This window comes from Tubulanus polymorphus, chromosome 10, assembly GCF_964204645.1.
Source record: "Tubulanus polymorphus chromosome 10, tnTubPoly1.2, whole genome shotgun sequence".
NCBI lineage: Eukaryota > Metazoa > Nemertea > Palaeonemertea > Tubulaniformes > Tubulanidae > Tubulanus > Tubulanus polymorphus.
The window spans coordinates 457,399-482,642 of record NC_134034.1 but is presented as its reverse complement, the minus strand read 5'-3'; the positions used below and the strand labels follow the sequence as shown (position 1 = coordinate 482,642).

The 25,244-nt window shown below is 41.3% G+C and overlaps 2 protein-coding genes and 1 long non-coding RNA gene across 3 annotated transcripts; 2 read left to right on the top strand and 1 right to left on the bottom strand.

Moving 5' to 3' along the window:
• The first annotated feature begins 204 nt into the window (after positions 1-204).
• Positions 205-9,779, top strand: LOC141911728 (lysosomal cholesterol signaling protein-like). Its single transcript, XM_074802745.1, has 16 exons — positions 205-374; positions 884-1,140; positions 1,572-1,739; positions 2,356-2,661; positions 2,982-3,096; positions 3,428-3,593; positions 4,514-4,669; positions 4,756-4,839; positions 5,167-5,375; positions 5,460-5,550; positions 5,900-6,134; positions 6,251-6,669; positions 7,050-7,145; positions 7,236-7,300; positions 7,605-7,745; positions 8,918-9,779. The coding sequence occupies exons 2-16, from the start codon at positions 906-908 to the stop codon at positions 9,210-9,212; spliced, it is 2,781 nt and encodes a 926-aa protein (XP_074658846.1). The 5' UTR covers positions 205-374; positions 884-905; the 3' UTR covers positions 9,213-9,779.
• A 2,645-nt stretch (positions 9,780-12,424) lies between these two features.
• LOC141911747 (sorting nexin-13-like) lies at positions 12,425-24,773 on the bottom strand. Its single transcript, XM_074802782.1, has 23 exons — positions 24,645-24,773; positions 23,879-24,006; positions 23,521-23,620; positions 23,249-23,338; positions 22,694-22,931; positions 22,516-22,623; positions 22,342-22,430; positions 22,124-22,207; positions 21,864-22,005; positions 21,165-21,268; positions 20,135-20,231; positions 19,512-19,567; positions 19,274-19,408; positions 18,716-18,820; positions 18,372-18,492; positions 18,106-18,137; positions 17,810-17,948; positions 16,805-16,956; positions 15,969-16,184; positions 15,360-15,533; positions 14,760-14,995; positions 13,327-13,508; positions 12,425-12,910 (listed from the first exon to the last, which is right to left on the bottom strand). The coding sequence occupies exons 1-23, from the start codon at positions 24,771-24,773 to the stop codon at positions 12,696-12,698; spliced, it is 3,072 nt and encodes a 1,023-aa protein (XP_074658883.1). The 3' UTR covers positions 12,425-12,695.
• LOC141911748 (uncharacterized) lies at positions 20,874-24,769 on the top strand. Its single transcript, XR_012620077.1, has 3 exons — positions 20,874-21,038; positions 24,393-24,473; positions 24,669-24,769. It is a non-coding gene; the product is annotated as an uncharacterized LOC141911748 (long non-coding RNA).
• Positions 24,774-25,244: the final 471 nt, after the last annotated feature.

Here is a 25,244-nt window from a genome sequence, read left to right as displayed (position 1 = left end):
TATATCCTATATATTGGATTATTGGTGGTTTAGATGAAAAAAAAACCTTAAAAGAGAAATCTTAAAAGAGAACCAACAGCAAATATTGTCCATCGTTTCATCTCATCAATCCATGCAGATTCTAGTCTTAACCCTAGGGTTAGGGTTAGGATGAGTCGAGATGGATCGTACGACCCGGAATCCTCACTCGACATCTCTCAGTAGCGAGCAGCTGACCAGCGGTAAGATGGCCGCCGATTGAGAAGATAAGCGCGTGAAAGTGGACTATGAACCGGGGTTTATCAGTCGCTGTTGTGTTATGTCATTCGAGTTTATCGACCTCGCGAACAATAAACTAAAAACCAGTATTTATTGACCGGTTTGACGGACAAAAGGTGATTTGATAGCCTAATTTAGGCCTGTTCTTGTTCGAAGTCATAATTTCATAAACAAATGAATAACGTGACATTTATTTATATTTGATCTGAAAAGCTCGACTCCAATTTGACATTTTCAAATGATAAAGTTCAAAGTTAACACACACTGTGTTTATATGCTGAGTTGATCGGTGTTACTCGTGTTGATTGGATTGTCCTGGATAATCCGGTTTATTACGTAATTTGACAGTGCCATATGGTAGGCCTAGCCTAGGTGCGCAAGTCTTGGGCTTGGTAAGGCCAAGGGTGCTTCCACGGCAGGCGGACTAAAACCTGGTAGGCCTACAGCCTGCCTCGATTGGAATTTACTTTTTGAGGTGCGACTTAAACATTTGCTTAATAAAGCCAGATCCAGGCGACATTGTATAGTTGTACGGGCAGGGCGGCCCCTGGGCCAAGGACCTAGACGAATTCAACTTCTAAACTCTGACACCGATCACAAATGACATTAAGATTGATATTTTCAGCTTAGAGAAATCTGCTGCAACAATGGATTCGGTTGCTAAGCCATCTCACGGTCATCACCACGACCGATCAGGCGGCCACGCGTACGAGAATCTTTACCCGGCGATCGTGCAGTGTTTCTTCATTATTCTCGCCGGTTACATCGCCGGCAGGTTCAACCTCATTTCCAGCAACCAATCGAAAGGCATCGGAACGTTTATCTCAAAGTTCGCTCTACCGGCTTTAGTCCTGAAGAGTATGATCGAATTGAAGTTTGAAAGTAAGTCCGGAATCCGCAATTTAGTGAATTTGGCATTAAGTCGTCGCGGGGAGACCATTGACCTGGAAAAACTAAGTGAATCAGAGAAATAGCAGAAAACTTTAAGGGAATGTGACAAATTTTACCAAAAACCTGGAAATAATGCTATTGAACTAAGTTGGTCTTAGACTTGTCTTAAATCTAAGCCATGTCAATGCATCCAGTCCAAAAGTGGTCTTAAATCTTATGACTGGTTGTTAGATTGGTTATAGAACTAAGTTGGTCTTGGACTGGTCTCAAATGTAAGCCATGACTATACAACCGGCCCAAGGGTATTTATAAATGGGCGGAAAGGGGCGCCACCCTGTGAAACTGGTTCCAGATTAAACTGTGAAACTGGTTCCAGATTGAACTGATGAAATGCTGATGATGATGTTGTATTATGTTTTCAGCTGTAAACTGGAAGTTCCTGTCTAGTTTACTGATCGGTAAATCAATCGTATTTTTCCTAGTGATTATTTTCACGTTAATTTTAACGCGTTTGAACCGTTTGGGGAAAGCTGGAATATTCGCGATATTCGCCACGCAAAGCAACGACTTCGCACTCGGTTATCCAATCAGTGAGTACCTTCATTACATCACCCTATGACATCATCAAATTGTCTACTAATAATTTTATCTCATAAACACTTCTAGAAAAGATGTCTGCCTCTATAAATCCCCCTATGACGTCATCAAATTGTCTACTAGTTATTTGATCTATAGACACTTCTAGCAAAGATGTCTTCCTCCATAAATCCTCCTATGACATCACCAAATTGTTTACTAGTGATTTCATCTACAGACCCTTCTAGAAAAGATGTCTGCCTCCATAAATTCCCCTATGACATCATCAAATTGTCTACTAGTGATTTCATCTATAGACCCTTCTAGAAAAGATGTCTGCCTCCATAAATCCCCCTATGACATCATCAAATTGTCTACTAGTGATTAGATCTATAGGCACTTCCAGAAAAGATGTCTACCTCCATAAATCCCCCTATGACATCATCAAATTGTGTACTAGTGATTAGATCTATAGACTCTTCTAGAAAAGATATCTGCCTCCATAAATCCCCCTATGACATCATCAAATTGTCTACTAGTGATTTGGTCTATAGGAACTTCCAGAAAAGATGCCTGCCTCCATAGATCCCCCTATGACATCACAGTAGTGTTTACACGGGTATATTTCAGTACAAGCTCTATATGAACAGTCTAACCCAGATTTCCTGCAGTATATTTACCTCGCTGCTCCGATCTCATTCATGATTCTAAATCCGATTGGTTTCACGTTACTCGAGATCGATCATCAGCGAACAGCGTCGTCGTCGTCAGATGGTGCCACTACGACGAGCAGACGGACCGGAGCGATTATTCTACACGTCGTTAGAGGAGTCGTTTTAAACCCGATCGTTCTCATGACGATCGTCGGTATTATTGCGAATTTCATCTTCCATCACAACATACCGAATATCATCAGCGGAATACTCGTTGTACTCGGTTAGTAGTTTCACCCTATGACATCATCAAATTGATCTATAGACACTCATAGAGCTCCCTTTAATCCCCCTATTACATCATATGGTTATTATCTTTTTTTTCATTTGATATATAAGCCCATTATGAAAGATGTCTGCCTCCATAAATCCCCCTATGACATCATCCATTGATTTCATCTATATTCACTACTAGAAAAAGATGTCCGACTATAAATCCCCCTATGACATCATCCATTGATTTCATCTATATTCACTGATATAAAGATGTCAGACTCTATAAATCCCCCTATGACATCATCAGATTTCACATTTGTTTTGCAGCTAATTCGTTCAGCGCTACAGCTCTGTTCTTTCTTGGTTTGTCACTTGTTGGTAAAGTTCAGACTCAACTCGGTACAGCTCTTATTACACCTAGTTTACTCATATTCGCTAAACTGTAAGTACCTCATTCAATCCCTGTCCGTTGCTCATACGCTGTTTTCTCCATATGCTGGGATTTTATGGGGCGCGTAAGATCGGATGTCTAAAGCTAAGCTTCTGATATATTGAAAATTAAGCTTCAAATGCAATTGTTGTTGTAAGCAATGATAGAATATTGACATCAACTCATCTATTGGGGCAGCAGGTTTTTAAAGTGATGGATGTTAAATTAATGGGGTAGCAGTCTTCCTCCGCTGACCTCACGCGAAGAACGCTCTGATTTTATCCCTTTGATCGTCAATTCCCTGATCGTAAATTTGTATTTTCTATTTGATATTTTCACACAGAGTATTACTACCATTTATAATCCGTGAGTTTGTGATTGTATTTGACGCCGGAGCGAATTCCACGATCACCGATGAGTTGAGTTCGTTTGGATTTCTGTACGGTACGATTCCGTCTGCTCCGACTGTGTTTATATACGCAACGCAGTATAACATCGTTACTGACCTGGTGAGTCAATATATAGATATGTTTGTCTAAACCGTGGAACTGAGTCCAGAACCCAGTTCCACAGTTGTGAGTAAAGAATTAACTCAGAGTTAGTTCAATGAAAATGAACTGATTTTAACTCAGAGTTAAGTTTACTTTCAACTGTGGAACTGAACCCAGAACCGTAGAACTGGGTCCAATTCTGTGGGACTGAGTTCAGAACTGTGGAACTGAGTCCAGAACTGTGGAACTGGATCCAGAACTGTGGAACTGGATCCAGAACTGTGGAACTGGATCCAGAACTGTGGAACTGGATCCAGAACTGTTGAACTGGATCCAGAACTGAGGAACTGGATCCTGTACTGTGGAACTGGATCCAGAACTGTGGAACTGGCTCCAGAACTGTGGAACTGAGTCCAGAACTGTAGAACTGGATCCAGAACTGTGGAACTGGATCCAGAACTGTGGAACTGAGTCCAGAACTGTGTAACTGAGTCCAGAACTGTGGAACTGAGTCCAGAACTGTGTAACTGAGTCCAGAACTGTGGAACTGAGTCCAGAACTGTAGAACTGGATCCAGAACTGTAGAACTGGATCCAGAACTGTGGAACTGGATCCAGAACTGTGGAACTGAGTCCAGGAATGTGGAACTGAGTCCAGAACTGTGGAACTGAGTCCAGAACTGTAGAACTGGATCCAGAACTGTGGAACTGGATCCAGAACTGTGGAACTGAGTCCAGAACTGTAGAACTGGATCCAGAACTGTGGAACTGGATCCAGAACTGTAGAACTGGATCCAGAACTGTGGAACTGGATCCAGAACTGTAGAACTGGATCCAGAAGTCTCAGGCCCGTGAGCACTATTAGTTGTAGCGAACAGTGAGTATTAGTTTGTGTTTTATAGATAGCGTCTGGAATGGTTGTTTGTATTTTATTTATAGATAGCGTCTGGAATGGTTGTTTGTACGTTTATCTCGGCACCGTTCATGTTCCTCTCAGCGAATATGGTAACGTTATCTCAGAAATCCTCCGAGGAATACACTCAAACCATCAAAACTACTTCATTCGACATCAGCATTCTAGGATTGATTTGTTGCGTAAGTCGGTCTCTCCCACGCATGCCAGGGATAGTTCCTCTATTATACAACTGTGTGTATTGATATCGATACTTTATTGATTTCAGTTTTGGGTGATAATTGTTTTAACTTTAAACAGACGTTTTAAGAATATTCCACATCAAATGACTTTCTGTTTAGTTATTGCTCAGGTAAGTTTCCTGCTCTCCTCCTCTCTCTTCCATCTCTCTTTCTATCTATCACCCTCTCTTCTCTTTCTATCCCATCTCAGTCTTCATATCTTCTCTTCCTCTCTTGCCTTCTCAATCTTCATGTATTCCTCTCTCCCCTCCCACCTCTCCCTCTCCCAATATCTTCCTCCTTCTCCGTTCCATCTCTCTCCCCTTTCTCTCTCACCCCTCTCACCTCCCCTCTCACCCCTCTCCCCTCCCCTCTCACCCCCTCTCACCTCCCCTCCCCTCCCCTCTCTAGTAAGGAATACACTGATTTATCAGTTTGGTTGTTTGTATCTGTTATAGGGGGTGTCGTGTATAGGAATGATTCTAGTATTCGCGATTGATTCCACCGTTATGTGGCAGCACTATATACAATTCATACTGTTCTTCATCGGAACAATGAGTGCTCGTTGCTGGACGGCGATGGTTGCTATGGCCGTTTGTTTGTTGCGCGTACGCAGTCTCTGTTGCGTTCTGCGTCTGCGAGTTTGGATGATGTTCTTCGGATTCGGGTAAAACTAAAATCATAACCGACTAACGAAACAACAGTGACTTGAATATTCAATTTCTACGAATACTTGTTTGATTGATTACAGATTGCCGACTATAATAACTGGAGTAATGTTGATGTTTGTGAGGAAAGATGAAGATTTAGGTGATATGCTCTTCCAATATGGAGAAGTTCAGGTATGTGTCTCAGAGGGAGGGGGGCTGTTAATAGAAGGGGGAGCTTTTGATCATCAGGACCCAGTTCCACAGTTGTGAGTTAAGATTTGACTCAGAGTTTTAACTCATTGAAAAAGAACTAATTTTAACTCTAACAACTGTGGGACCGGGTACTGGGCTTACAATTTTCCTGGACAGTACTTTCATCCAGCTGGTGCCAGGTTAAGGGGCGGCTGATTCATGTGTTTGCTGCGACTAATATCTGAGGTTACGGGATTCTCATTATCTTATGGATGTGCTATCGATATTGGTTGTTTAATTATGCAAATTTATGTTAATCAATGATGATATCTATCTGTATCTACTATAGAGTATAGTATCCCTGGTGATATTGATTATCTGTACGGTTACCGCTATCAGTTGCCTCGTCATACAACATCGTCACGACCGCAATAAATTACATCATCACCACGACGACAATGACGAATTTTTCGATTCGACGAAACTGATCCGATCTCCCGCCGGGAGAAATTGTCCGTCTGCTATCAATAGTCCAGTAGATGGCGCCGGTGATTGTAATGACTGTGATAACTGTGAAAGTCCAAGTGAGTTATAAGATAATTATTCACAGATTACTTCCACTCTAAATCCACTTCCACAGTTCTGGATCCAGTTTCTTTATTACCGGTATTTATCGAAAATCGTTTTAACTTTATTTCAGTAAAAAGTATCGAAGATTTAGTTCCTGATACGACACTTCCGAAATCCCGCGGCGTCAAACGACAAACGTACGGAGCTGCCGCGTCCACGGCGACATCCGCAACAATACCGCCGTCGTCGTCTACCAGCGTGGAGTGTAAACTAACACCAGGTGGCAGCAGTAGCGAATGTTCGTCGTGTAGTTCTGAATTCGGCGTCGTTAGTGTAAACGGGCAGACGCTCGAGGAGCAGACGTGTTTATTAGAAACGAACTGTTCGCAGGAACAGCGACGTCTGTGTATAATGAGATTGAGGCGATATAACCTGCAGACGTCTGTTGGTGGAATTCTGGGAGATGAGTTAGTCACACAACGAATCTCTGAATATCAACTCACCAGACATTTAGTACTTATACTACTGCTTATACTGTCCATGTTTATAGTAAGTGTTCTCTCTGCCTCCATAAATCCTCCTATGACATCATCAAATTTCAAACTAGTGATTTGATCTATAGACACTACTAGAAAAGATTTCTGCCTCCCTAAATCCCCCTATGACATCATCAAATTACCAACTAGTGATTTGATCTATAGACACTACTAGAAAAGATCTCTGCCTCCCTAAATCCCCCTATGACATCATCAAATTGTCTACTAAGTGATTTGATCTATAGACACTTCCAGAAAAGATGTCTGCCTCTATAGATCCCCCTATGATATCATCAAATTATACCAACTAGTGATTTGATCTATAGACACTTCTAGAAAAGATGTCTGCCTCCATAGATCCCCCTATGACATCATTGTATATATGTTTTACAGGGTATAGTGTTGTGTATATGGAGAATGTCTAATGAAGTGATGGGTGGAGTTTATGTAGAATTAGAATTTCTAGATGCCGCTTTTAATTTTGGGCAGGTAATTAACAATCAGTAATTAATGACCTGTGATTAAGATAGCTCAATTATAATTTGATTGGATGCTATATTTCACATGTGTTTATTGTAGAGTTGTTTTGTATTTGTGACGTTTGGTCTGGACACCGATTTAATTATTCTTCCATTCGTTAAACGGTGAGTTCCCTTCTTCATTGTCAAGGTCACTAAGTGTTGGCAGGGGAATAGGAGTTTCTTTAGATATTATCTTGAAATAATAATTGAACCTGTTACTTAGTTTGGTTGGAAGCACCGCACCTGCCAGGAGTGAAACAGGTCATTTGATTTGAAGTTAAGATATAGTTGGGTGATCGGTGGTCGAATTTACAGAATTATCTTAAAACTTGATGTTATTATATGTTCATTACATAACTATTTGGGAGAATTTAGAAAGTAAGACGCACGGAAAGACAATTTTAATAATTCTCGTATTCGTCACCAGGTGGCGCAGGTTCTGGTACGGAGTCGAAGAGATACATTTACCGCAGGAAGAAGATTTGGACTCGGAGATTACGCAAACGCGAGATCAGTTTAAGAAATATCATCTGAGCAATTGTCAAGCGGAAATCGTCGCCGATAAAAGGTAAAATTTAAATTCAACCGACGCGACTGTTGACGATACCGTAACAACGTCTGCTCAGATCGAGTTATTCTCAATGAATATATTTTAAACTAGGGAAACTGCAGTTATTGAGATGACTGAGATACAAAATTGAGAAACGATATTTTGGTAAATGTTTTAAACGCAACTAAAAAAAACTCCTCTATGTTTCTGGTTTAAGCATCATCCATTTATTACCGGTACGTAGAGACGTGCAAGGTCGGGTGGAGAAATATCCACGATTGAACTGTGGAACTTTGGGGTCGAATCCACATCTGAACTGTGGAACTTGGTCAAGAGTAAACCCACACAACTGTGGAACTAGGTTGAGAGTAAACCCACGGTGTAATTGGGGGCCTGTGTAATAAATGGATGATTTGTAAAGGGTTTAAATGTTTGGGGTATGCGGTTCACTGCGGTTCACTGTGGTTCACTGCGGTTCACTGCGGTTAACAGCGGTTCACTGCGGTTCATCCTTGCTTTATTATTATATCAGGTTCCATATATCAAACAAGGTGTCTAAATTCTTATGTTGCTCCTAGATTTATTATGTTTGGTTCAATTTCTATTTTTTGCTTCAACAAACGACTTATACACTTAAAACACACACTACAGTACATGAAAAACCAAAACTAAAATGTGACTCCAGATTCTGACGAGTGTCTGTTATATTTGAGATGTGCTACGAGAATTAGTTCATTCCCAATGTTATAACTCAAAGGTCAAATCTATACCAGTAACTGTGGAACTGACTCTGGGACCCAGTAATTCCACAGTGGACTGGGGACCCAAGACCCAGTTTCACAGTGAACTGGGGACCCGAGTCAGTTCCACAGTGGACTGGCTCTGGGACCCAGTTCCGCGGTGAGAGCCAAATTTTAACCAAGAACTTAGTCCTGTGGCCAGGTGTTGTTGCCCAAGGTCTGAGCCCAGGTGTTGTTGCCCAAGGTCTGAGCCCTGGGCCCAGTTTCACAAAAAGGTTTAACTCTTAAATCGATTTATTTTCTTCATTAATTCAGTTCATCTAAAATCGATTTAGGCCTTAATCTTTTTTGTGAAACTGGACCCAGGTGTTGTGACTAGGTCCTGTGATGTCATTGTGTGTGAACAATGTTTAGAATGAATTGATATATATATATATATATATTTTGTAGGTATAGATTTCGGTTGTATAGGAATGTTTTCACTGGTACTGATTTAGTGGACTGGTTACTGCGTGTTGGACTGGCGTCCGGACGAATGGAAGCGATCGCGTACGGACGACGTCTGCTTCTATCGCGTGTTCTACATCACGTCACCCGCGAACATTTATTTTACGATTTACCGTATTTTTACCGATTCGCCGAATACGGCGACCTCGACAACGAAACGGTCGACATTATTGAGTGTCCTCGCACGGTTACGGTCGGTGGATGTCGTCAGCAAATACTCTCCGGTAATACTGTATAGTTTCACCCCTGATTGTGTTCTTGCCCTCATGATTTATACCGAGGTTGGCTCCGCTTAATTCTTTCTACGTTCCCCGGGAGTAAAAAGGGAGGTATGTTTTTGTCAGCAACCTCTCTGTAAAGAAGAGGAAGCTATTTCTCTGACCTCGCAGCGAGTCGGACAGATTCCTAATTCTATTTCAGATAATTATGAGGCGAGGTGAAGGAAGCTATTTCTATCTGACGTCCTCGAGAAAGGCTTTATCTATTTCTATGTGACCTCCTTTATTGTTTACTTAACCCGGATTGTACTTCAAAGCATTTGATTCAAATCAGAAAAATCAAAATATGAATTAGATATCGATAATCTAGTCGAGATTCTCGTGAATGAAATCATTTGTTATTTTGAATACCCGTCGATATCGTTTAAGAGAGACAGTATTTTTTGTGAGAATATATTTTTGTTTTAAATTCGCTCACAAACTGAAAAACGAACGAAAGCTTTATAACTCAGATGTAAATATATATAGAAGTATTGTACGTAATATTGTGAACCGTTTTTGAGCTGTTGTGATATTTGTTTATAAGAATCCGAATAAATTGTGTAAATACAACAGAGACTGTTTGTAACGTCGGTTTAGGGTTTTATATCGAGGAAGGGTTGCTGTTGAAGAGCTCGTTGACCTGCTGTGGAACCTTTTAACGCCCTATTGACTGTGGTGCCTCATGCTTCTTTTCAATGGGTTTAAGTCCAGGGGGCTGATGGTGTCCTGAGCTGAGGGGTGCCAGTGTCCTGAGAGGCTTTATCCACGGCACTGGTGTCCGAAAAGGCCAGAAATCGTGCAGCTGGTGTATATCGGTACCACGAAGGAAACAATGAGACTAACCTACATGAAATAGTAATTTTTTATTTGTAACATTTTTGACTACAGTATGTGTGCAGTAAACATGTATTTTCTTATAACAAATAATTCCAGCCAGTTTACCTCCCCCCCCCCTCACAAAATACCCATACATATATTTATACCCGGTACTCTCAAAACTGGTACACCGTACACTGTACTACCTAATGGTACACCATACACTGTACTACCTAATGGTACACCGTACACTGTACTACCTTATGGTACACCGTACACTGTACTACCTAATGGTGCACCGTATGACAAAACATGGCAGCAGGTAGTTCCTAGTTTCCAGACACGTGGACTGAAGTTAACCAACTGATTCTCTGGAATTGTAAATCCACAGGACCCCCTGACTCTGGAATTGTAACCCCACAGGACCCCCTGACTCTGGAATTGTAACCCCCACAGGACCCCCTGACTCTGGAATTGTAACCCCCACAGGACCCCTGATAGATGACTCTGTGTTTCTCTAAGTACATATATTTTAAATAGCCACTAATGATAGGTAGCCGCATGGAAAGGGTTAATTAGATTCACGTAAAGCCAAACAAATTACAAACCTTACAATAAACAAATACTAAGGCCAAGACAATCTCAATTTGTGTTTAAAGCTATAGTTAACCTAACAGAATTCTAAAAACAATCATAAGTTTTAAAAGGTCTTCGATTTATCACATTATTCTAATCTTCACCCCCCCCCCCCCGGTGTTTCCTCCCTTCCATCCATATGGTTTTATACATTAGTACACACAGCTCCCTCACTCCCCCCTGAAACTGCTGTTGAATATCTCCCCACATTAACAAAACTCAAAATGCTTCCATTTTAAGAACAATTAATTCACGTTCAGTGAGAAAATTTCTACGTCATGGAAGGAAATGAATAAAATACACGTATCATACAAATATCACTCGTGGAAACTGAACAATATTACTCACTTGCCACTGTAAGCTTCCTATTAATTATAAGTACTTCATAATCAAAATGATTGAATTAATTTAAGTCATGAATTCGTGTAAGCTTCTATCTGGTAGGTCATACTGGCTGGTTATACATACTAACGCATGTAACCCCCCCTCGGCCTCACTCCCCCCTACTCCCTACTCCCCCCTATCCTTACACAATTTCATATATTATGCAAAAATAAAATACTCTGAAAAACTTAATCATACACAATCCCTGCCCGAAAAATATGTCTGCCTCCGTGATTCCACCTATGACATCATCATATCATCTACGTGGATTGATCGAATTGGTTACCGATAAAATGATGTCATAGGGTGATTATAAGGAGGCGGACATATCTCTTCTAGACGAGGTTTCTACATGCACAACACCGACGAACAATATCAACGAAGATCTTTTAAAATCGATTTTCAGAAAAAAAAATTAATTGAATCGAAATTCATCGCGATATTTGAATTCAACCGACATCAACGACCCGAATAATATCTAAAATCAAATAAATGTTGCTATGACGACGATTCTTATATGTTATCATCGTTTTCGAACTGGCAGACGCACGTATCACAGTAATAACCATAGCAACCAACCAGACGAATTACCAGGCTTCTTACAGATCAGAGAATCTTAAAATGTCCCGATATTTCTGATTCTTGACCAAAATTCCCTGTTCGAATTATAAGATATTTTCAGGGGGGTTTTTTTAACAAAAATTTAAGTTCCTTGACTTTTCTTAGAGTTTCAAGAAAAGTCAGATTTCCCCAGTTTTACCAACAGGGAAAAATGAATCTGGAATCCCCTGATCTGTAAAAACCCTGAGTTTCGCCAACGCGATTAAAGATAAATATCGACAATCCCGAAATGAGTTGAAATTCATCACGTATTGAAAACTATTGAATATCTTGTATAAATACAATAAAACAGAAGCTAAAACATTCTAAACCGGAGCTTCTCTCGTTTAGGGTCTCGTTTCGCAAAAACCTTTCAACTTAAAACAGTTTAAGTATGAATTGTTGTCCTCATCGACAAAATGAAGTAACCAATAGCGATTACGACAAAAATTCGAATTTAACCTTTTTTTAGTGAAACCAAACCCAGCGGACATTTCTCAAAGCACCTACAAAACTGGCCACAAATAATATTAATATTAATATTAATAATCACATAATTCAACGATTTACAGATTGATATGCAATAAAACTATACATTAAAAACATCAGCTAAAATATGTTTTACAATTGTTGTCGTTTTTACAGTTGGTTCATTTTTCTTATTAAAATAATTACCGCGGAATGAATGTTGTTTTTGAGAATTTCCTTTCCCGAGATATCCCCCGACCCCCCATCCTCCCGACCGACCCCCCATTCCCCCCAATGGTTTCTGCTACAAGTGAATATCAGTTTTTAAGACACAGGCCGATTAAAGATATCTACATTTTCACCAATGGCTGAGTCTCAAGGAATCCCCACTCTCAGTGAGTCTCAGGGAATCCCCGCGCTCAGTGAGTCTCAGGGAATCCCCGTGCTCAGGGAATCCTCACGCTCAGGGAATCCCCGCGCTCAGTCTCTGGAAATCCCCGTGCTCAGTGAGTCTCAGGGAATCCCCGTGCTCAGGGAATCCCCACGCTCAGCAAGTTTCAGGAAATCCCGGCGTCCGGTTTCACACGACCTGATTGAGAATGTATTTTACGGAAAACATCACGGAATTTGTTATCTGGGAATAAAGTTTCGAGGAATCCCTCGAGAAAAACGTAAACCAAACGTCGATTGAGGCATTCGTGTTGAAACATGTTAAATACTCGATGAACTCCGAGTCTCGTCGTATCGGTTCCCATCAGTGTCTTTATCTCATCTGTAAATATATCAACACTTACTGTACACGAGATAATACTGAGATGAAGAAAGAGAGATGAGAGTGAGAGACAAGGAGAAAGAGAGAGGGAGGGGGGAGAGAGAGGAGAGAGATTGATTTCAAATTAGGTTAAAGAGGAAAGAGAGAGAGGAGAAGTATTGAGACAGGGCTCAGCAGCTCATCAGACAACAAGGGGAGAGGGAGAGTAAAGAGAGAGGGACGAGGGAAGAGAGGGAGGGGGAAGAGAGAGCTCACCTCATAGTGTGGCTGAGAGAGTAGAGAGGAGGGAGAGGAGAGAGGGCCAGCTCATCAGACAGCAAGGGTAGGGAGGGCTAGGGAAGAGAGAGGGCGAGGGAAGAGAGAGAGAGGGCGAGGGAAGAGGGCGAGGGAAGAGAGAGAGGGAAGAGAGGACTCACCTGATAGCGTGGCTAACATCCTCGTTTTACAAGCTACCCGCGTCCTCATACACGTATTTAAATCTCTGGTCGGTTTAACGTCTGTTAATATTCCACAAGGCCACATGTTATCCCTGAATGATTTCACGTATTCAGCCATCTGTTCGGCAGACGTCAACCACTCGACCTGATCGACAATTTTCCTACAATTTCATACAGAAAAGATTTCAGAGATTGTTCCTGACAATCAGAGGACAGTAAAACATTTTCAGAGACTGTTCCTGACAATCAGAGGACAGTAAACCGTTTTCAGAGACTCTTCCCGACAACCAGGGGACAGTAAACCATTTTCAGAGACTGTTCCTGACAATCAGGGGACAGTAAACCATTTTCAGAGACTGTTCCTAACAATCAGAGGACAGTAAACCATTTTCAGAGACTGTTCCCGACAATCAGGGGACAGTAAACCATTTTCAGAGACTGTTCCTGACAATCAGAGGACAGTAAACCATTTTCAGAGACTGTTCCTGACAATCAGGGGACAGTAAACCATTTTCAGAGACTGTTCCTGACAATCAGGGGACAGCAAACCATTTTCAGAGACTGTTCCTGACAATCAGAGGACAGTAAACCATTTTCAGAGACTGTTCCTGACAATCAGAGGACAGTAAACCATTTTCAGAGACTGTTCCTGACAATCAGAGGACAGTAAACCATTTTCAGAGACTGTTCCCGACAACCAGGGGACAGTCAACCATTTTCAGAGACTGTTCCTGACAATCAGGGGACAGTAAACCATTTTCAGAGACTGTTCCCGACAATCAGGGGACAGTTAACCCACACACTGTTCCTGACAATCAGGGGACAGTAAACCATTTTCAGAGACTGTTCCCGACAACCAGGGGACAGTCAACCATTTTCAGAGACTGTTCCTGACAATCAGGGGACAGCAAACCATTTTCAGAGACTGTTCCTGACAATCAGAGGACAGTAAACCATTTTCAGAGACTGTTCCTGACAATCAGGGGACATTAAACGATTTTCAGAGACTGTTCCTGACAATCAGGGGACAGTAAACCATTTTCAGAGACTGTTCCCGACAACCAGGGGACAGTCAACCATTTTCAGAGACTGTTCCTGACAATCAGGGGACAGTAAACCATTTTCAGAGACTGTTCCCGACAATCAGGGGACAGTAAACCCACACACTGTTCCTGACAATCAGGGGACAGTAAACCATTTTCAGAGACTGTTCCTAACAATCAGAGGACAGTAAACCATTTTCAGAGACTGTTCCTGACAATCAGGGGACAGCAAACCATTTTCAGAGAATGTTCCCGACAATCAGGGGACAGTAAACCATTTTCAGAGACTGTTCCTGACAATCAGGGGACAGTCAACCATTTTCAGAGACTGTTCCTGACAATCATGGTTCAGTAGGGGGCAGCACGTACCTGTTAATCCGATCCCCGAACGTAGCTTTAATGATCTGACGTAAGATGGCCACAATGCGTCTGCGCAACCATTGATTTTTATTACGCAGATCAAAGACTTCATCCATCATCAGTAACATGATACGTAGAGGAATATTGTCATCATCGTCTTCATCTAAACTCGCTCCTACTTTACTGCTATCACATATCACATCAGACGCGGAGTCTTTCATCTCATTTGGTATTGTTGAATTCATCTACACAATAATACACAATGATTTGAACATTCTGGGAGCCACCCTCTGATGGTTGCAGACGCAATGATTTGAGCATTCTGGGAGCCACCCTATGGTGGTTGATTTGAATACTCTGGGAGCCACCCTTTGATGGTCGCAGATGTTATGATTTGAACATTCTGGGAGCCACCCTATGATGGTTGATTTGAATACTCTGGGAGCCACCCTATGATGGTCGATGTTATGATTTGAACATTGTGGGAGCCACCCTATGATGGTTGCAGATGTTATGATTTGAGCATTCTGGGAGCCACCCTATGATGGTTGATGTGAATACTCTGGGAGCCACCCTCTAATAGTTATTCACACGGAGCCACCCACTTACCGTTTTTCCTGATGTAAACAGTTTTCCGAAGCCGTCCACGACGTTCCCGGGCAGACGACTGATACCGCCACCTACTTTAACAACGCCATCTACTAAATTCTCAGGGACGGATTTGACGGCATTGCTTACACTGCGTACAGAATTCTTAAACGGGTTCATTATTGAACTATTCATCTGTAAAACAAACAGAAACTTATTCTCACTCGCTTAAAGTCTTCATCTAAGTCATCAGATAAGTCATGTCATCTATATCACTTTCAACAAGTCACAAGACCTGGGGCCAGTTGCACAGTCGTGACTTAAGTCCAATAGTGGTCTTAAGTCTTAAGACTGGTCTTAAGTTGTTAGATTGGCTATAGAACTAAGTCGGTCTTAGCCAGGTCTTAAGTCTAAGCCATGACTATGCAACCGGTCCCTGGAGCCAGTTGCATAGTCATGGCTTAGACTTAAGACCAGTTTAAGACCACTTAGTTCTATAGCCAATCTAACAGCATAAGACCAGTCTTAAGATTTAAGACCACTTTTGGACTTGAGTCATGACCGTGCGACTGGCCCCTGGACTTGAGCGGAGTCTACTGTAGACAATTTCATTAAACCACGTAAACTCACCCTTTGGACTAAATTGCCGCGACATTTTTCCCACTGTCCGGGCTCGAAAAAATTCAACAAAACGTCCGTGAGACCTTTATGTTGAAGCAGTGTATTCGGTTGTAGTAATGATTGTAAATATAAATCTAAATCCTTGCGACGTTTCTCCACGAATTCTTTACTCATGTTATTGAAAGCTTTTTTACCGGGAAAATGCAGCCCAGCGAGATCTTCAAACTACAACATAATCAAACATGGCGGATCGTGGAGTTTTTAGAATAATTAGTTTTCTATGACTGACAGAGTTTACATTTAAAACATTGGAAATTAACTAATCGCAATGAATTGTTAACTCTAAACTAACACAACTGTGGAACTGGATTCAGAGTTAACTGTGGAACTGGGTTCAGAGTTAACTGTGGAACTGGGTTCAGAGTTAACTGTGGAACTGGGTTCAGAGTTAACTGTGGAACTGAGTTCTGAGTTAACTGTGGAACTGGGTTTAGAGTAGTGGAACTGGGTTCAGAGTTGTGGAATTGAGTTCAGAGTCAACTGTGGAACTGGGTTCAGAGTCAACTGTGGAACTGGGTTCAGAGTTGTGGAACTGAGTTCAGAGTTGTTGAACTGGGTTCAGAGTTTTGGAACTGAGTTCAGAGTTGTGGAACTGGGTTCAGAGTTGTGGAACTGAGTTCAGAGTTGCTGAACTGGGTTCAGAGTTGTGGAACTGAGTTCAGAGTTGTGGAACTGGGTTCAGAGTCAATTGTGGAACTGGGTTCAGAGTTGTGGAACTGGGTTCAGAGTCAACTGTGGAATCTTAGTGTAAAGTTTCAGCCAGTAGGGTCTGTGGTGTTACATACCTGGTTTTTGATAGTCATATGAAGGTCATGGAAATCGCTATATCGCCGATAAACAGGCCACTCCTCTTCTGTTCCATCATAGTTTATTCTCATCACATTCACTGCGTACAACGCGTACTCTTTTCTCTGACTAGATTCATCATGAGCGATACCTACAACAATAGTACGAGGAAATCAGTGATCAGTGATCGCGGTCTGAGACTATCAGAGATCAGTGATCGCGGTCTGAGACTATCAGAGATCAGTGATCGCGGTCTGAGAATATCAGAGATCAGTGATCGCGGTCTGAGACTATCAGAGATCAGTGATCGCGGTCTGAGAATATCAGAGATCAGTGATCGCGGTCTGAGAATATCAGTGATCAGTGATCGCGGTCTGAGACTATCAGAGATCTGTGATCGCGGTCTGAGACTATCAGAGATCAGTGATCGCGGTCTGAGAATATCAGTGATCAGTGATCGCGGTCTGAGAATATCAGAGATCAGTGATCGCGGTCTGAGACTATCAGAGATCAGTGATCGCAGTCTGAGAATATCAGTGATCAGTGATCGCGGTCTGAGAATATCAGTGATCAGTGATCGCAGTCTGAGACTATCAGTGATCAGTGATCGTGGTCTGAGACTATCAGTGATCAGTGATCGCGGTCTGAGAATATCAGTGATCAATGATCGCGGTCTGAGACTATCAGAGATCAGTGATCGCCGTCTGAGACTATCAGTGATCAGTGATCGCGGTCTGAGAATATCAGTGATCAGTGATCAGTGATCGCGGTCTGAGACTATCAGTGATCAGTGATCGCGGTCTGAGAATATAGGCAATATTACTGAATTAAGTGATTCTAGTCTTCAGTGTTAACGTTAAAAGTCAGTAGAGAGAGTCAGGGAGGGGGGTATAGGAGATAGTGAGGGAGGCCAGCCAAGGGGAGGGGGTAGAGGAGAAGGTCAGGCCCGAGGGAGGGGGGTATGGGAGAGGGCCAGCCAGGGGAGGGGTAGAGGGATATTTTACCAGATTGAGTTATTTTAGCCTTCAGTGTAAAGGTTAAAGCTGCTGCACTCGTTGAACTCATCATTGTGTTATTCATGTTATTTTTCTGTAACTCATTCGATGAAATGCTTTCCTTCGATGAATTCAAATCTTCAACTGACTAAAAATACAACACACACAACACACGAAACCGTTAACCATAGCAACATTCGTTATCGCACAGTGATTTTATAGATTATTTCAATTCTTTTTGTTTAGAACAAAATGTAAAGAGAGTTTAAACACGGTTTAGACTCGGTCCGACTCAGTATACTTACATTAACACTGCTCGGTATAGACGGGAAATCTTCTACAAAATACAATTTACAATTTGATGATGTCATAGGGGGATTTATGAAGGCAGACATCTTTTCTAGAACCTTATATAGATGAAATCAATAGTAGACAATTTGATGATATCAAAGAGGGATTTTTAGGAGGAGACTTCTTTCTAGGCTTCATTCATAGATAAATTTAATGATGTTATAGGGTGATTATAGAGGTCAGCCATGTTTCGCCCGTCTGCCCCTGAGTTCACACGTACCTATCTCATTATCTGAATTACTCGTTTCTTCCAACAGATCCAACTCAGCGAGAAGTTCTATGTATTTCTGACTCTTTTTAAACGCGACGAACAAATGATCTTCTTGTAATTTGTCGTAAACCTGTCGCGTCCCCGAGGGAAAAAAAAACAACAAATATTTCAGTTAGTGAGGTGATGAGATCAGTGGTTATATGTATAGTTATGGCTTAAAGTCCAGTGTAAGATCTTCTCAATTCTATACTCAATCTTACAGTTTACGACTAATTTTATGATTTAAAACTACTTTTTGTGTACACTTATTGTGGTTTAAGTTTGACGGTGGTGGTTAGAGCTGTAACCCTTACCCTCGCTTGGACTTCATCAAAAACATCCACGTAAGAATTTCCGTTTTTAATTCGTTCGTACGTTCGTTTAATCAGCGCGTCATCGACATTGATTCTTTGAGATGACTGAAAATAATGAGAGAGATATATATATCACTAACTGTGTGGCCGGTCGGCCGGTGGGTACCCTAGAGAGATATCACTAACTGTGTGAGTTAGCCGGTGGGTACCCTAGAAAGGTATACATTTAACTGTGTGAATGGTGACCAGCTATCTATTGAAAGTTACCACGAAGGGCTCTATTTACTAAGATGTTGTTCCTTTGAATACATTGCACCCCTCTTTTGGAACTGTTAGATGCAGAAATACACAACAACCTTTAAGTGCTAGCTGAAATCTGGGAGCAGGTTCCCTAGAAGGAAGAAACCTGAGGACAGGTTCCTTAGATTAGGTAGATTAGGGTGGAATTTCAGGACATGTGTCTTTGTAAGTTTTCAGTAGTAAAGGGATAAGTATTGTGTAGAGGGATGGATGATTTAGGGATAAGTAATTGCTTAGAGGGAGGGATGGATGATTTACCTTGTCAGAGAGATATTGCTCATAGATTGAGAAAGCCATGTTACGAATGCTTTCCACGTCTATTTCTGTGTGAACGTTATTTAAACGTTTTTGATGAACGTCGGACATTTGCTGTTCAACCATCGAACGAAAACCCTAACGTTCAAAATCATACAAATATAAAACATCGGTTTAAAATTCAAATTCAACTGTCAACTGTTGGGAGCAGACGCGGCAGGTGGATAGGGGGCGTACTTACATCGCAATGAAAACAGAAGAATAGATAACCCTGTGCGCCGATAGTCGTGAGAAACTCTGAAATTAGAAAATAGAATTTATTCGAAATTGTTCTTAAAATATTCTAAACAACACGACTACAATTTCGCAGTTCTGAGAGCTGTTTGAATTTGAAACAAACTGATTTTAACTGTTTGAATCTAACTCAGCCAAGAATGTAGTTAGTTACCTAATCATTGGTGGTTAGCTTTTTATAATTGGATGGGCTTATACCCACCAATGTGGTTTGTGAAAATATCCGGTCGTGAAACTAAACCACAAACAGGTTACTGACTAGGGGTCATTCATTTATTACGTGCGCATTAGGGGAGGGGGGAGGGGTCAGTGCAATTGCGTACTGTAATGCTTAATGTATATGAGAAAATGGCCGATTTTGCGTACAGAGGGGGTGGGGGGTTGAAAAATTCAAATTTTAAACGTAATAAATGAATGATCCCCTACTAAGAATGGTGCAACTGGCCTCTTTAAATTCCTGAACCTAGTTCCACAGTTTGACTGTAATGTTAGTGAATATTATATAAACTAGAGTAGAGTACGACGAGTGTTTGAATGAACGGAGTATAATCCACGCCCGGTAACACGCACCCATGTAACAATCTAACGCGACATTGTTGCGTAAAACGGCATCAAACGGTAACGAATACAACTTCTGACCGGGAACGATCAACTTCGTAAAATCAAGCTGAAAAATATTAATCAAAATTCACATTTATCCAGTGAATCCAGAGTTATAACACTATATTTACAATCCAGAACATAGAGACTCATCAAGTAAAACAGACTCAGGGCGAAACAGCGAAACTGTTACAAACTAATCTTTTTTTATTCATTATGTGGAATTTTATATTTTCATTCAACTCTAAGTGTTTCATCATTGGTTATATTACAATCCTTCTCAAAGTTGTTCTAGAGTCTTGTTGGTCCCACCCAGGACCCTTCAAGACTCTCCTAGAACCTTCAAGACTCCCAGGACCCCTCTAGACTTTCCTAGGACCCTTCAAAACTCTCCCTGGACCTTTCAAATGAAATATAGCACAAGGACTTTCACTCTAAATTGCTTCATTTTCATCAAAACCTACATTGAATATTCAGCATTGGGCAATGAATAGGTGTCCCACCCAGTTGTCAGCCAATCAGAAACCTAGGGTTACTGGTGGGAGGAGCTAACCCTAACCTTAGGGCTAGATTGGCCACTGGCTAACCCTAATTGACAGGTGGAGGTGTCAGGTGACTGAGAGTCAGTCAGTTAGTTACTCAATCACTGACTGACCATGGTCCACTACACAGTGATCTACAGACCCATAGACAGTATATACCAGCAGTTAGTACAGTGTACCCACCGGCCTGCATTACTGCCTGATCAAAACCACATTTACTTGAAAAATCAATCGAACCTGGATTAATTGAGCTACAAGATTAGGATTAATACTTCAGATATACGAGATTAAAGGATTAGGATTACCAACAACCTCTCCTCTGCAGTTTATCAGTAAGTAGAATTTCAACATATTTACAAACTCGATAATCATGACATCAAACTACATTAAATATGTGGTGAAGATTTTGAAATTCTGGTTTAACAGGAAAATAGAATAAGAGTAATTAATGGAATTACCGATTCTAAAGTGTCTTCATTTCCATCTCGTAATCTCTGTATCTTATATTCACAAACTTCTTTCACGTGATGCAATGAACTGAGTTGAGCTTTAATGAGTATATCTACAAATACACATATACAACTTGACAATTAGTTATATCCCTCTCTCTCTTCTCTTGCATGCTGCCCGGGTTTCATACCTCTCCCTGCCCTGGGCCCAGTTTTATAGACTGGTATCATCTTTAACCCGGGGGTTAACTCAACTGGAAATGAATTGAGTTAGCCCACAGGTTAAAGTTATTACCGGTCAATGAAACCAGGCCCTGGTTTCATCCTTCCTAGAAGTTTCATCCTTCCTAGAAGTATCAACTTTCAATTCATTCAAATGAAAATAATCAGGGGCTCGTTCTATAGTCATGGCTTAGATTTAAAATTGAAGATGAATCTCAGTTCTATGGTCAATCAAACAAGTTAAGACAAGCGTAAAGACAGTTTTTGGAAGTGACGACTTCGTGACTGGATCCTGGACCTGGCTTTATAGACATTCTTGAATGTTTTAAGTAACAAATTCTGATGCACCAAATCTAGCGCCGGTCTCTGCCGCTCTGAGTTATGTGTCTGATTTATACTTCATTGTAGCCAGAGTATCCAGTAGTCGGAGTTAGGCTGCGAGGTTTAGTGTAGCCCGGAATTCAAGCACCCTCTAGTATCTCTTACCATCATCTCCGCCCGTATCCTTCGAACGTTGACGCACGATGTCCGCGTCAACTTTCTCTTTAACGGCTGTCAACTCGTCGACGCAATCGGTCATTTTAATCACAGTCATGAACATCTCGGTGCTGATCGCGAAATCTTTACACTTAGAAATATAGAACAAATCAGATTCAACCGCAGACAGGGAAACCATGGATACAGGACCCATGGAAACAGGATCCATGGATACAGAAACTCCTATCATTGTGTGGTTAACTACTTACAAGCCATGATATAGTCTGATTAACGTAGTCCGGATCTGATAACATATCTATAGTCGGTAAAAATACTTTAGTCACTAAAACTTCCTGCAAAAAGAAATAACCAGAGAATATGTTTGACCAGTTTGACTCTGGGGCGCAACAGTTCTAAGGACAGATCTAGAAGGGGTGCAGGACCCGGAAATTAACACCCTTGAATTCCTGCCCCGCTTTAAACGTACCTTTAAAATATAACGGAATGGTTTATTATTGAAATCATCTCTAGGCAACAGCAGAAACAACAATAATTCGGACAAATCAGCCAAATATTCTAAAAATAGAACAAACAGCGTTACATCTACAATTGTCCGCTAGAAACAGACGCTGATGTTCGAGTTGTTGCTACGGTAACTTACGTTGTTCTTTGTCGCGATTGAGACAGATATGATCCCGACACATATTGTCCTCCATATCAGTTTCCAAATCGAAAAATATCGCCTCCAAATCGGGCAACGGTTTCAACCCTACACGACAACGTCGTCAATAATATCAACAGTTTAAAACGTCGGCTAAATTCGAAATTTGAATATTTACCGTCTTTTTTCAATTCGTTTATTTTTTCGCACGATTTGCGATAAAGTTTTAAATGCGAAGCGACGTCGTCGACAGCTTTCCTCGTCGTGAACGACACCCAATCCACCTGTTTCGACCGCTCGGCGAACGCTACCACTATTTGTTGGGTAGTTTGTCGGACTTCGTTCAGGAATATTTCGTTCTCGCTGATTCGTCGATACCAGGAATTAATGAAATCACGGAACGCGTATTGTAAAACCTACAAATACACATAACCAACCCGTGTAATACTGGTATTAACTTAAACACTGGTTTACATTTTATGGAACTAATTGACTATGAATTGAGTGGAACCCGGGTTAAAGTTGATACCAGTCTGCGGATTAACACAAGCTTAAAACCGAGTTCATGCTACCTAGCTCAAGCTACTGGGTTCAGGGCTACCAGATTCGGGCTACTGGGTTCAGGCTGTTGGGTTCAGGCTGTTGGGCTCAAGACTACTTGGTTCAGGCTGTTGGGTTCAGGCGGTTGGGTTCAGGAATTTAATATAAATATTTTTTTGAATGTTTAACTTACATCTTGTAAAACTTCATCGATCATATTCGCTCCTGTCAAACGTTTATCTGTTTTATAAATCGGTTTCTTCGCAGTCACTTCATCGATCAACTACAAAAATAAGAGTTTAACTAATATAAACCACTGCGGCAGGATCCAGTTCCGCCCACAATTGTGAATTGTGACTGCAAGTTAAAATTCGTTCATTTTCAGTGATTCAAATCTTAACTCACAACTGGGTCGAGGAGTTAACTCACAACTCACTGGAACCGGGTTGAGGAGTGTAAGTTTACCTTTTTAAATCCCGGTTGTGGTTTAGGTGGATGTCTCCTCGGAGATTGATCCACTTGGTCACAACGCTCGGAGCTGTAGTGATAAATACTTGTCAACATTCTGTAAAATATCACCAAAACAACATGTCTACCTTCATTAAATCACCTTATGACATCATCAAATACTGATTACATTAATCCCCCATCACCAAATTGTCTACTAGTGATTTGATCTATAGACACTTCTAGAAAAGACGTCTGCCTCCATAAATCCCCCTATGACATCATCAAATTGACTACTAGTGATTTGATCTATAGACACTTCTAGAAAAGATGTCTGCCTCTATAAATCCCCCTATGACATCACAGAATAACTCACCCAACAATGAAAGTAACGCTCATTACAATAATGAACGTTATTCCTGTTAATCCAAACGTCGCACCACATAATCCTAATCCTAGAGTAAACCAACAAACCAGACCGACATCTAAACCAGCTGAGGACATCTGAAAATAAACCAGACCGACATCTAAACCAGCTGAGGACATCTGAAAATAAACCGGACCGACATCTAAACCAGCTGAGGACATCTGAAAATAAACCGGACCGACATCTAAACCAGCTGAGGACATCTGAAAATAAACCAGACCGACATCTAAACCAGCTGAGGACATCTGAAAATAAACCGGACCGACATCTAAACCAGCTGAGGACATCTGAAAATAAACCAGACCGACATCTAAACCAGCTGAGGACATCTGAAAATAAACCAGACCGACATCTAAACCAGCTGAGGACATCTGAAAATAAACCGGACCGACATCTTAACCAGCTAAGCCTTTAAGGACATCTGCTGAAATTAACGATGTCACTTTTATTTTCTATATTTCAGGGACAGTCAAACGGACGCCGATCAAAGCAAACGAAGACTCAAAAAGAGAATGAAAACAAACAAATTTATCTGCAGAGCCAGGTATAAACAATACAAGAAGGCAAGGGGGTCAATTCACAGAGGGGCCCAGGTAGGGATACAAGGCAAGGGGGTCATTTCATGGGGCCTAGAGGCAGGGTTATCATTTAGAAAGGGGATCTGCTGGGGGATTCCCAAATTTCGATTCTGGTTGACGCAGAACAGACCACTAACCGATGATGAATGTTTTTTTGACAGTTTGTCTGCTGCACAACAACAGTTTAAAACAGAGCCTGCCGCCGCTGCTGTGGTCGTGAGCTGTTGTCGTTCCTGCTCGACCCCACCAACCCCGACTAACGGCATCAATCTATAACCACTGGCTCGTTACTGCGATCTTCACCACCAGATTTCAACATGTTTTAAAACATCTCCAGTATCGACACCTGAAAAATGTACACAGCTATCATTCTAAACAACGGCAGATACAGTCGCGGCGGAACCAGGATCCGTGTATCACACTCAGCAGCCCTAGACCTGACGCGCCACACGCGATACATATAAAAATGAACATTTCTGTGTTTTTATACAATTTTTATTCTAGATATTATTGGACTGTCCTTGCACACCTCAGAGTGAGATAATGAGTTTGTTATAGGAGACCAAAACTGAATCAGCAGATCGAATTACAACAGTGACCAAAGCCACCAGACCAGTCGCCAAAAACAAAGTTAAATTATTTGTAAAATTTGGATGTGAATAAATATGAAATCATAATTCTATTAAACACCGATATTTGTTTACGTTATTTCGATTCTATATAGCTCAATATGGTCT